General features: G+C 39.2%; 1 protein-coding gene across 1 annotated transcript in view; it reads right to left on the bottom strand.

Moving 5' to 3' along the window:
- The window catches only part of EPB41L4A (erythrocyte membrane protein band 4.1 like 4A), a 265,318-nt gene that overhangs the window by 152,305 nt on the left and 99,918 nt on the right, over positions 1 to 13,095 (bottom strand). Inside the window, 1 exon segment of the mRNA XM_070462355.1 lies at positions 6,567 to 6,671. Coding sequence (XP_070318456.1) covers positions 6,567 to 6,671 — 105 coding nt within the window.

Below are 13,095 nucleotides of genomic sequence, written 5' to 3'. Positions count from 1 at the left end.
ATATGGGAACTCCTGTGGTGGACCAATGGCTAAGACTCAACGGTCCCAATGCAGGGGGCCCAGGTTCCATCCCTGGTCAGGGAACTAGATCCTGCATGCCGCAATGAAGATTAAAGATCCCACATGCCACACTAAGACCCACATACCCAAATAAGCAAAATAAATAAGTATTTAAAATAAAGTTGGACATGATTATAACTATTAATTTTAAAACCAGAAGTAGTAATAGGATATCACATTTACTTTTATTACTACTTTCAATATCAACAAAACGGATCTTCAAAAATCTCCAGAGGTGTCCAGAGCTTATTTGATTTTCTCTCCTTTCCTCCAGTCCTCCATCCTAGTTTCAACAGGAAAAGTGTTCAAAATGTTTAAAACTGTATAATACACAACGAGCTTTCAAGTGTTCTCTAATTGGATTCTACAACAATCTTGAATGTCAGGGCAAGGAAAGCATCTCAGTATCGAGAAAAATGAAGTGATTTGACCTTTCTTAAAAGCAGACATAGGACTCAACCTATCTTGTGACTCCAAAGGCAGTTATCTGTTCCACTACCACTTCACACTCCATTCATAATAACAAAGGCAGCTCATGTTGCCTTTCAGCTTCAGAGTAATTTCAAACTTGCCCAACTATTAAAAGTGAATAAGCGTATATTAAAATCCCAATTCTCTGCCTATCTTGAACAGATCTAACTCCCTCCCTCATAATAAGGAATGTAGATAATCCTTGAAGCAGCAACTAATGTACTCATAGGCTTCTGTGTATATACACACGCAGTTCTAATCACAGAAATTCTGCGCACCTACAGGAAGATATATGCTAATATCACCCAGAGAAGTAACAGTCTCTCAGGTTTCTGCCTAGTGCAATGAACCCAAACAAGAAAGCCCTCATGCTCCCACTGAGCAAGCAAAACAAAATTCTCCCCACAGTAACCACATGCACTGGTTTCTTTTTAATGCTACAACAAATGACCATAAACTTGTGGCTTAAAACTGCAGAAATTTATTATTTTACAATTCTGAAGGCCAAAAGTCCAAAATGATCTCAGTGGGTATAAGAGACTGAAGGTTTGTGTCCACTACAAGTTTACATGTTAAAGCCTCAATCCCATATGTATCCGTGTGTGCTCAGGCATGTCTAACTCTTTGTGACCCCACAGACTGTAGCCCACCAGGCTCCTCTGTCCGTGGGGTTTTCCAGGCAAGAACACTGGAGTGGGTTGCCACTTCCTCCTCCAAGGGATCCTCCCGACCCAGGGATCGAGCCCCCACCTCCTGCATCGGCACTGAGCCACCTGGGTGATGGCACTTGGCCTTTGGGAGGTAATTAGGTCAGGGCGGAATGGGACTAGTGCTCCAACAAGAAAGCTCTTATACCATTACGTGAAATCACGTGGTGTAATTTCAGCAGTCATCTGCCTGAAGCCTGGAAAAGGACACTCACCAGAACCCAACCACACTGGCACTCTGCTTTCAGACTTTCAGCCTCTAGAACTGTGAGAAATCAATGCTTCTTGCTTAAACCACCCAGCCTATGGTAATTTGTTAAAGCAGCCCAAACTGACTAAGACACTGGGCTTAAAACTTAAGTGTAGGCAGGGCTGCGCTCCTTCTGAGAGAATCTGGGGAGAATCCTTGCCCTGCCTTTTTCAACTTTCAGAGGCCACCTGCCTTCCTGCTATCAAGGCCTCCTTTCCATAAATGCACCGCTTTGACCTCTGTGTCCACTGTCACACCTCCTCTGGCTCTCTTGCCTTCTCTTTCACGTGTAAGAATACACGTAACTATGCTGGTCCCACCTGGTTAATCTCCCAACCACAGGATCCTGGATTTAGTCACATCTGCCAAGTCCCTCTTGCCATATGAAGTGACACAGCCACAGGTGCTGGGGATTAGGACAATGCGCAGAGAGCGCTGGTACCCACGTGAACTGAAGCCGCGCCAAGTGGAGCTGCTGGTCACGGGCCACGAGGGAAACAGGAAGGTGTCCCCACGAGCAGCCACTCAACTGGCAACAGGCAGGCCTACAACACACTGGAGAGCATCCACTCTCCCGACAGTTCTGCTGTTCAAGACTAAGGGTTAATAGTGGAAGAGAATTTTAAATATTTACAGCTAGGGAGTGGCATGGTCATTAGACAAAACTGATGTGTTCTTGTAATCCTTATGACAGACTGCCTCACATCCAGCTTCCATCAAGGCTGGAAATTTTCTCTAAGTCGAACCAAGGTCCAGATATAAAAAGGACGTATTCCACACAGACCAGTCTGGATTAAGAATGAACCTGATAACCCAGTTCAGATCAGAACAGAAAGGAGGTTCTAGATCCAGGCTAAGGTTAACTGCTTTCGCCATTGCTATTTTTAGAAAAAGAAACTGCAAGTACATGAACTCCACGGGTGCATCTAAAAGAAAGCCTGAGGTAATGCAGGAGGCACTGTGTTAATGCAGTCTCAGTAAATATGTCTTCATGAAGAACAATTTTTATTATCCCAAGATTCTTTTACAGACCCCTCCTGAGAAATGAAGAAATCAGGAAGCCCAGAGTGTTCTAAATCAAGTCAGCTATACCTCAGAGAGACATTAGCCTTAACAAGGCGTTTTCTATCCTGAATACTCATCGGAAGGACCGATGCTGAAGCTCCAATACTTTGGCCACTGATGCGCAGGGTCAACTCTTGGAAAAGACTCTGATGCTGGGGAAGACTGAGGGTAGGAGGAGAAAGGGGGCGACAGAGGATGAGATGGTTGGATGGAATCACCAACTCAATGGATACGAATTTGAGCAAACTCCGGAAGATAGTGAAGGACAGGGAAGCCTGGCATGGGGCCACAAAGAGCCAGACACAACAGAGCAACTGGATAACAAGTACTCTTTACACACACAGAACGCCTAAATCTAGGCATTTGCTACATAAATTTCCCAGGACTTGGTTCCATGGAATACACAGCTTAATAAAATTTGAATTTTTTCATTTAATATTCCAGGCATGAAACTCCCTTTCCTCAGAATTCCTCATCTTACATGCATTCCAGTCAGGATATTATTGTACTGAATAACTGAAAGATCTTGAAGACATGAAGACTTGGGTTTGAATTCTGATCTTAACACTTGCTGGTTATGTGACCTTGGGGATGTCGTTTAACCATTTTAGCTTCCTTTTTTTCACCTCTGATGGTAGAGTAACAATATTTAACTTGAACAGTTGTTCTGGGTATGTAATGAACATCAGAAAAATGTTCAACAGTTGCTGGTGTATTGATGACAACGATGGTGATGGCTGATTCATCTGGATTGAGGCCTGTTGGTTATCCCTGTTCTCCAGGAGAGAAAGCAAGTTCCCTGCAACGTGGGGTCTCCCTGTCACAGGGACATATTTATCTGGCATGTATGTATGTACTAACTGCTCAGTCATGTCTGACTCTTTGCGACCCCATGGACTGTAGCCCGCCAGGCTCCTCTGTCCACAGAATTCTCTAGGCAAGAATACTGGAGTGGGTAGCCATTCCTTTTCTCCAGGGATCCTGACCCAAGGATTGAACTCTGGTACCCGGAATTACAGGCAGATTCTTGACCGTCTGAGCCACCAGGGAAGCCCCTTGCTGCTGCCCAGTTCTCCAGGGTGGCGGCCCACCTTCTCATGCAACACGCACCTACTCCCTGAGATGGGCATAAAGCCCTCCATAACCTTTCCTTGTCAGCTGTGCAGCCACTGCCAGTCTAACTCAACCATAGATGCATCCTTTGACCTCACCTGGATGGCTAGCAGTGCTGCAGGCTGCCTCCTGCATTGCAGGCAGATTCTTTACCGTCTGAGCCACAGGAAAGCCCTCTACTCCCCCCATCCCCAGCCAAAGTTCAGGCGTGGCCCCAAAGCATGATCCACTGCTGATGGAGGGAGCGGGAGGGAGAGCTTTTCTTTGATGCACCCGTATCTTTTTCCTGTCCTCTTTCTTCCTTTCACCCTCAGTTCCTCTTCCCAATCTCTTTGTATTGGCTTCAAGAGTTGATCAAAGTGGTCCCCATTAGGACCTCAGAGTCTTCTCTATGTAGGTCTTAATTACATGCAAGATCCTTACACAGGCATTGTTCATTAAAATAAACTTCTGGGCACAGAAAAAGAGTAAAGCAATAAATAAAATCCAATCTAATGGACAGTAATTCAGGCATATTCACAGAAATAAATTCCTCTATTTTTAAGACAAAGACTTTTTACCATGTCCTGTGCTATTCTGATATCAGGTTATTCTTAAACTCTTATTTACCATAAATAACTATGGGATACGAAGGGCTGTTTCTACTAGTATAGAGAGTAAATAAGGAAATAAGAAGTGAGGTTTACTGACAATCCCCTCAAAAACTTACAGCTGGGGGGTTGCCCTTCTAGAGTGAAAAGGCTGCCTGTACTTCTTCCTGAGAGAGGTCCCAACACCTATCTCAAAATCCCAGAGAAGCACATCAGGAACAAAATCTTGTCTTCCTTCCCAGATATACTCTACCAACCCTGCAGAAATGACAGGCTTTGATCAAACAGTTACCTAAAGGAAGGGTAAACTCTCATGACCTTATTCTCACAACTTCCTACAATTAAAAGGAAAACAAGACAATGCGTTTGAACATACAAAGACTAAGTCATGTTTACAAATCACTTCTATTTTTTTCTGAGTTTACTGAAAAGAAACAAATTCAGAAGGCAAAAAAATCACGTGATTTACACATCTGTTTTTACCACATAAAAAATATGCCTTAAGTAAGTTTTCTCCTTCAAATTATGTATTTTCTCCTAAACCTGTATCATGAATGCCAACCCTTAGAAATAAAGGTAACGGAAAAATAAATTTTGATCTTAACAAGCCCTAGAAAGCTTTAAATATTGAACTATCAATACCACCTTCTAATTCTTTTGCAATGATACAAGCCATTGTTTGAAAGTCGCTAGGCTTTTCACATTTTTTCCTTTGGAATGTTTAAAAAAAAAAAAAAAGACAGATAAGGTCTATACAATTTTAGCAAGACAGTCAATCTTTCCAGGCAAGGTCTGACATACTAGATAAGATCAGGAAACTGAATTTCCCTCTGCTAGGAAAAATGCTATTTCAAAAATATGAATGTAATAAAAGATATCTTCCATAGCCTTCAATTTAATCTCTCAGTATAGATTTACAGTTTTGCTATGTTGACTTACAGTCGTACAAGACAGAATTCAGTGACCTTCTGAATATGTCCATTCCCTTTGAAGCACATATTGATGACCACTTGCCCTTAGAAAGCAATTCCTTCCTATGGAAAGCTAAGTAATACACCCAATTTTTTATTCCTACTTTGTGAAATCTTCTTGTGAAACAGAACAAGCTTGTTATGGAAAAAGCTCAAGAACATACTGCCATCAACAGCATTCCATTTGCCTGCCTCTTCTCATCCTACCATGATCTTGGGAACAGAACAAAGAAACCCTACTCAGATAAACAGTGAACCACAATGAACAGACCCCAGACCCAGATGACTCAATGGAGGCTAGGAGAACTGAGGAAGAAAGAAGAGAAAATCTATTTCAACAGGCATATAAAAAAAGAAAGGTCAAATATGGTATTTTTAAGGTGAGCATATAAGCATTATAAGCATAATAAGACTTCCTAGCTCAGGTTAAGATCTGTCTTAGACTTTTAAACTGAAAGTCATATTAATGAATATACTTTCATATCTCAAAACCCTCACCTCCAAAACCTTTTCTCTTTCATCATCCAAGAGAGATTTTCAACCTTATAACCAAATAGAATCTATACTAACCAATTTGCTAACTTTGTTAATAACTCTCTACCATTCAACCAGTCAGGAAGATCTTGAGTTAAATCCTCCTGAACAAATGATATCCAACACCAAAAGCTTGATTGCCTTTATTACTCTTATTTTATCAAGTTTATGAATGAAAACCTCTACTTAGTTTATCTTATAATTGCTTGTCCAACTTACAAAACTTAGATAGGCACCTTTTTACACTGTATTTCTTTTAAATACTCTTTAACCATTTACTTTCCTATAAAGCAATAATAACCATAAGGAGTTAGCCTGATGTTCTGTGACAACCTAGAGGAGTGAGATTTTGGGGGGGAGGGGTAGAAGGGAGGCTCAAGAGGGAGAAGATTTGTGTATATTTATAGCTGACTCGTGTTGTCCAGCAGAAACCAACACAGCATTGTAAGGCAATTATCCTCCAATTAAAAATTTTTTTAAAATTTTAAAAAGCAATAATACCCATCACTTCAAGACATTAGTCATTTGGCTCCTAACACATTGAATGGTTAATTCAGTCCTCCTAACAACACAAAAGAAAAGTACTCCCTATAACTGTAAAAAACAGAAACCATGTAAGCCACCTATAAAGAAATCTACACATACAAACTATGAATCCTACAACTCTATAGACTTCTGGCAGAAGAGGAAAAAATGCAAAGAAATTAGCAATGGAAAACATGTTTAAGTTTTTCAGTTACAAGAAAAGCCAGAGATACGATGAAATTTACAACCAGAAAATTTAATATGAAGTCACTGTACTCACCGTCTGATGGTTTCTGTCACAGTAACGCAGTCCAAAATAATCTACCTCCACAAGGTTTATGTGACGAAATACGTGTTCAAGGACAATGGAACCTTTCGTTGACTTCTGCAAAAATAATTCACAGGTTGTGTCTTTTTTTTTAATAAGGTGTCTTGTCTTTCTCAGTGGGACACAGCCACAGTTCTCATCTTTTATTAGCTTTGCTCACATGGAAACAATTTTACTAGCCCACAGTTCCCTCTTTAAGTTTTGCCTCAATTACAAAGAGATTTAAGTATTAAATAAATACTTCTGAAAAACAATTTTAAATTGTTATATATTATAAATTAATGAGATGCTTTTCTTATGAGACAGTAAAATATCAAGACAAAATTATTATTTTAATAAAGATAATAGCCTATATGAAGTGCATCTAATAAATTCATCAAAATAAATTTACTTTGGTTAAAATCCCATACTTCTCTCACTTTAAAAAGCAATTTTCACCAGGATTATTACTCCCACAACTAATGCAGAAGATATATAAAGTTAAAATAGCAACTTTTAATTGGGTTTCCCTTGTGGCTCAGCTGGTAAAGAATTCGCCTGCAATGCGGGAGACCTGGGTTTGATCCCTGGGTTGGGAAGATCCCCTGGAGAAGGGAAAGGCTACCCACTCCAGTATTCTGGCCTGGAGAATTCCATGGACTATACAGTCCATGGGGTCACAAAGAGTCAGACACAACTGAGCGACTTTCACACACACAGAGCCAAAGCTTTTTATGATTTTTATCTCATTTTCCTTAATAAGGTTTTATGTCTTATTTTTTAATTGAAATATAGTTGGCATACAATATTAGTTTCCAGTACACTATATGATTTGACATTTGCATACATTATAAAATGATCACCATGATAAGTTTAGTAACCATCTATTCCCACACACAATTACAACAACATTATTGACCATATTCCTTGTACTGTATATTACATCTCTGTGATTAGTTAACTGGAGGAAAATTACATCATTGTGATTATTTTGCCACATCGACATGAATCGGCCACAGGTACACATGTGTCTCCCATCCTGAAGCCCCCTCCCACCTCTCTCCACCCCATCCCTCTGGTGGTCCCAGAGTACCAGCTTTGGGTGCCCTGCTTCATGCATCAAACTTGCACTGGTCATCTATTTTACATATGGTAATGTACATGTTTCAATGCTATTCTCTCAAATCATCCCACCCTCACCTTCTCCCACTGAGTCCAAAAGTTTGTTCTTTACATCTGTGTCTCCTTTTGCTGTCCTGCATGTAGGATTGTTGGTACTATCTTTCTAAATTACATATACATATGTATATACATTAATATACTGTGATTATTTATTACATAACTTGAGGTCTGTATCTCTTAATTCCTTCACCAATTTCACCCCCTTCCTTCTGGCAACCATCCATTTGTTCTCTGTACTACAAGTCTATCTTCATTTTGTCTTAGTTTATTCTGGTTTTAGATTCTACAGGCATTTGTCTTTCCCTGTCTGACTCACTGCTTTTAGCACAATACCCTCTAGATCCAACTATATTGTCACAAATAGCAAAGCTTCTTTTTTTTAATGGCCGACTAGTATTCTATTGTGTATAGATGCACAACACATCTTTATCCATTCATGTATCGATTAACATTTAGGTTGCTTCTACATCACGGCTATTGTAAATAATGTTGCAATGAACACTGGAGTCCGTATAACTTTTCAAATCAGTGTTCTTGATTTCTTCATGTAAACACCCAGAAGTGAAACTGATGGATCATATGGCAGTTCTATATTTAATTTTTTTAGAAACCCTCATACTATCGTCCATAGTGGCTGCATCAATTTACATTCCCACCAGCAATGTACAAGGGTTCCCTTTTCTCCACAGTCTCATAAACACTTGTTATTTGTTGCCTTTTTGGTGACAGCCATTCTGACAAGTGTAAGGTGGTATCTCATTGTGGTTTTGATTTGCATTTCCCCGATCCTTAGTGATAGAGAGCTAGTAATATAGAGCATCTCTTCACGTGTCTGTTAGCCATTAGCATGTCTTCTTTGGTAAAATATCTATTCAGGAGTTCTGCCTATTTTTAAATTGGGATGTTTGTTTTTTTGACATCAAGTTGTATGAGTTTCCCGTGCACCTTGGAAATTAACCCTTATTGGATATATTGGTTGCAAATAACCTTCTCTCATTCAGTAAGCTGTCTTTTTATTCTGTTGATATTAATAATTTCCTTTCTGTGAAAAGTGTTTTAGTTTGATACAGTCCCATTTGTTTATTTTTTTGCTTTTGTTTCCCTTACCTGCGAAAATATTTCCAAAAAATATTTCTCAGACCAATGTTGAAGGGCATATTGTCTACGCTTTCTTTTTAAAAGCTTTATGGTTTCAGGTCTTACATTTTCATCTTTAACCCATTTTGAGTTTATTTTTGTATACGCTGTGAGAAAGTAGTCCAATTTGATTCTGTTTCATGTAGCTGTCCAGTTTACCAAAGATTATTGACGAGGCTGTCTTTCCCCCATTTTGTATTTCCTTGCCTCCTTTGTCATAGATTAATTGCTCATGGCGCAGGTTCATTTCTAGGTTTTCTATTCTGGTTCATTGATTCACATGTCTGTTTTGTGCCAGTACCATATTGCTTTGATTCCTGTAGCTCTGTAGTATAGTTTGAAATGAGGGAGTGTGATTCCTTCAGGTTTTTTTTCAAATTACTGCCTTTGTGCTGGGATTCAAAGCATATGGGGTTTTGCATTCACCCTTTAAGAGTGGAGTCTTTGTTTCCTACAGCCCTTTAGCTCTCCTGTCTTCAAAACCAGATATTCTGGAGGCTTGTCTTCCCAATGCAAAACTTTGGGCTGGGGAGCTCAAAGTGGGGGCTGCACCCCTTGATCTTTAGGGAAAAATTTGGCAATGGTGGTTATCCTCCTGTTTGTGGGTCACCTTCCGAGGGGTTTTGGGTGTTAATTATACTGAAGCTCTGTCTCTCCTATCCATCTCATTGTGGTTCCTTCTTTACACTTCACTTCTGGAAAATCTTTTTTGAAACTCTTCAGGTCATTCCCATAGATAACTGCTCTGTAAATAGCTGTAATTTTGATGTGCCCATGGAAGAAGTAAGCTCAGGGTCCTCCTACTCTCCCATCTTGGCCACTGTCACCAAGGCTTTCGTTTTCAATCCTTATCTAACAATCCTATAGTTAAAACCACCAAAGTTAATGTTCTGAAAATGTCTTTGTCTAGATATTAGACTTTATCTTTTTCATATAAACACAGACATAGGGAAAATATTTCCCTTGTCTGGTAAATGCTTATTACCTATCTAAAACATCAAATCTCTCCCCTTCCCACTACATAATCTTTAAAGATTATCATCTAATATATTAAATATTATTCACACATAACCATTTAATCAGCAAACATTACTCCATATACACACTAATCTCGAAAAGAACCTACTTTGATGGTATACCTGCAGATAGATTTTTTTATTCCTTTTTTCCCATCACTGACAGGTACAAGAAATTCCTAAGATGTTACACATTATGAGGCAGGGCTTTCTTCAGAGAATTACCATTTCACACATACTCATGTAAGATGAGAACACTGCAATGTTTTGAGAAAATAGATTGTAATATAAGGGAAATGTTTTTGATTAAATATAAAATGGGTGATAAGAGGTGATAAAATCACACACTGGAAGAAGACAGTGCTTCTTACAAATCCCATAAATTACTTTGGTTAAACTTAATTGGTCTTTTGTTCAAAATCCATTAGATAATTTATAAACAAAAACCCTTGCTATGAAGGATCTTTAGGTTGTTAGACATTTTCTGCTATAATAACAACGCCATTGGTGCTCATGTACCTATGTCTTTAACTACAGTAAAAATCTGCTAGGGAAATTACTCTTTCGAAAGATAGGCCTACTCAAAATTACAATGGGCACTGCCAAAAAGACCATTACAATTCATGCGAGGAGAGTACATGTCTCAATGCCCTTGCCAACATTTGGACTGAGCAAAATTTTTCCAATCTGACTGAGCAAGAAAGAGGAAAGGACTAATTATTTTAATTTGCATTTTCCAGACACTAATCAGTTCAGTTCAGTTCAGCTGCTCAGTCGTCTGACTCTTCGTGACCCCATGGACTGCAGCACACCAGGCTTCCCTGACCATCACCAACTCCCGGAGCTTGCTCAAACTCATGTCCATCAAGTCAGTGATGCCATCTCATCCTCTGTCATCCCCTTCTTCTCCTGCCTTCAATCTTTCGCAGCATTGTGGTCTTTTCCAATGCTTCCTAGCACTTCGGTTAGTTATTCTCTAAATTGAAGTTTATAAGCAAATTCCCTTAAATACTTCTAATACCTGTACAATTTTACTTAGTTTATTTATTTCTTCACTCCATTTGGAAACTATTTCTGTGCTTGGGATGAGGGTCTAATTTTGTTTCCAAATGGATAGACAACTACACCACTATTTACCTAAAAGGCCATCATTTCCCTTTTGACTGAAGCAAATTTATCATCTACTAAACGAATCCTCATTCTATGCCATGGATTACTCCTAGACCAATCCTTCAAGATTTTACTAACTTTAGTTTAATATAGTTTGTTGATTTCTATCATTCTCTTTCAAATTTGTCTCTGCCAATTTTTAGACATTTTCCTCTACTACAGGAAGTTTACAACCAACTTGCCAATTTAATAAAAAATTCTGTTAAGAATCTGACGGGAATTAAATTGAATTGACAGAATAGATAACTTGGGAGGTAATGATATGATATTTACAAAGTGAAACCTATATGATTTTATTTTATATCATCAAGGAAATTTTATTTTTTCATGTAGGTCTTAACAAAATTCAACTTAGGCTCTGTGGCAGGTAGAAGTTATAAAATGTGCTCTCCTTCCCTGCAAAATAAAAGTCCTGCTCTAATCCCTGGAACCAGTAAGTATGACCAAGTATAAACCTTCTTACTGTGTTATGTGTCATAATTTTTACATTAAAATGGGAAGATTATTGGATTATGTTGGACCTAATCACTTGGGCCCTTATAAGCAAAGCACATTCTACAGCAAAAGAGGAAGGCAGAAGGGAAGTCAGAGCTGCTTAAAGCATGGGAACAAGTCCATAGGTCCTTGCCACTTGAAAGCTGGAGGGGGCCATGTTAAACAGCCTCAAGAAGCTGAGAGTAAGCCCCAGCTGACAGCCAGGAAGGAAATAGGAACCTGAGGCTACAACCACAAGAACCGGATTTTGCTAACACCCTGAAAAACTCTGAATTCAGTCATTTCTTCCCCAGATCCTTCAGGTAAGAGACCAGCACCTTGATTCAGTCTTGTGAGCCTGAGCAGAGAACCCATTCATGCCATCCTGGACTTCAGACCTTCAGAATGGTAAGAAAACCAATAGGCCTATGTTTAAACCACTAATTAGTGGTAATTTGTTATGAAGCAAGAGGAAACTAACACAGGCTTAACTTTAGCTATTTTACAGTTGCTATATTATACATGCTGACTGGCTACTGTTAACCTCTTGGTAAGCAACTGATTTGCTCCACCACAGGCTCTGTAGACATCACCTGCCAGTAATTTGGATCTTCTCATCCTCGCATCACAGCCACTAAACCTGGAGTCCATCACAACCTTCTTAACATGCTTCTCCTGCCCTGGTGCTGGGCTACAGTATTCACTTTCAATTGTTTTTACACTTGTCTTTTGCCTCAGGAATTTTTTTAAACAATCTCTGGTTAACTGAGATCAGCTTATTTTCCAAGAGTCTATGGAAAATGCACATGCATCTTTCCTATTCAAAATAGTTTCAGAAGGCTGCCATTCAAGCCAGTGCTCCACCTTGAACTAATCTCTGCTCTGGGTCTGTTCTTCTATCCAGGCACAGACAGGAACAGGTAGAACCACAGAAGTCCACCTAATTCTTCTATCCCAAGCAGGTAAAGAAGTGCTTTGTGAACAAAAGAAGAAAAATTGATGCTTAAAATTACAGCACTGAAATGCGGCACATCTTTTATACATATAAATTAAGGCTGCCTTTACATAAAAACATTTTCTACTTCTATTTCTACAAGAAATGTTAGCTTTTTCACACATATCCTTTCACATACAGCCTTTTTATGCTATTCAAAAAGCATAAAAAGAGAAAATGCCCTACTAATGAAGAAAATACACAAAGACAAGCTTGGAAGACCAGCTTAGAAGTTTGGTAAGTATATGGAGATTGCAAAAATTTCACGCAGGAATCACTGTTTCCAAAACTATCATTCCCAAAAACCAGAATGTAAGTCTGTCAATCCTCTGTGACAATTTTGCATTTATACAGAATCTGGTGCTAAAAATACTTTACAAATATTATCCTTTAGCATACGTTATCCTCTACAGAGAAACCACAAGGAAAGCATGTGGTGCTAACAATGAATCCAGAGCTAACCAAAGGAAAAGCGTGATGTTTCATGATTCCCTCTACAGCTTTCTGCACACTGCAGGTGTGTCTGCAC

The sequence above is a fragment of the Odocoileus virginianus genome, unplaced genomic scaffold, assembly GCF_023699985.2.
Source record: "Odocoileus virginianus isolate 20LAN1187 ecotype Illinois unplaced genomic scaffold, Ovbor_1.2 Unplaced_Scaffold_3, whole genome shotgun sequence".
In the NCBI taxonomy this organism is placed as follows: domain Eukaryota; kingdom Metazoa; phylum Chordata; class Mammalia; order Artiodactyla; family Cervidae; genus Odocoileus; species Odocoileus virginianus.
Note: the sequence above shows the minus strand (reverse complement) of the source record. Positions and strands in the feature narration are given on the sequence as shown.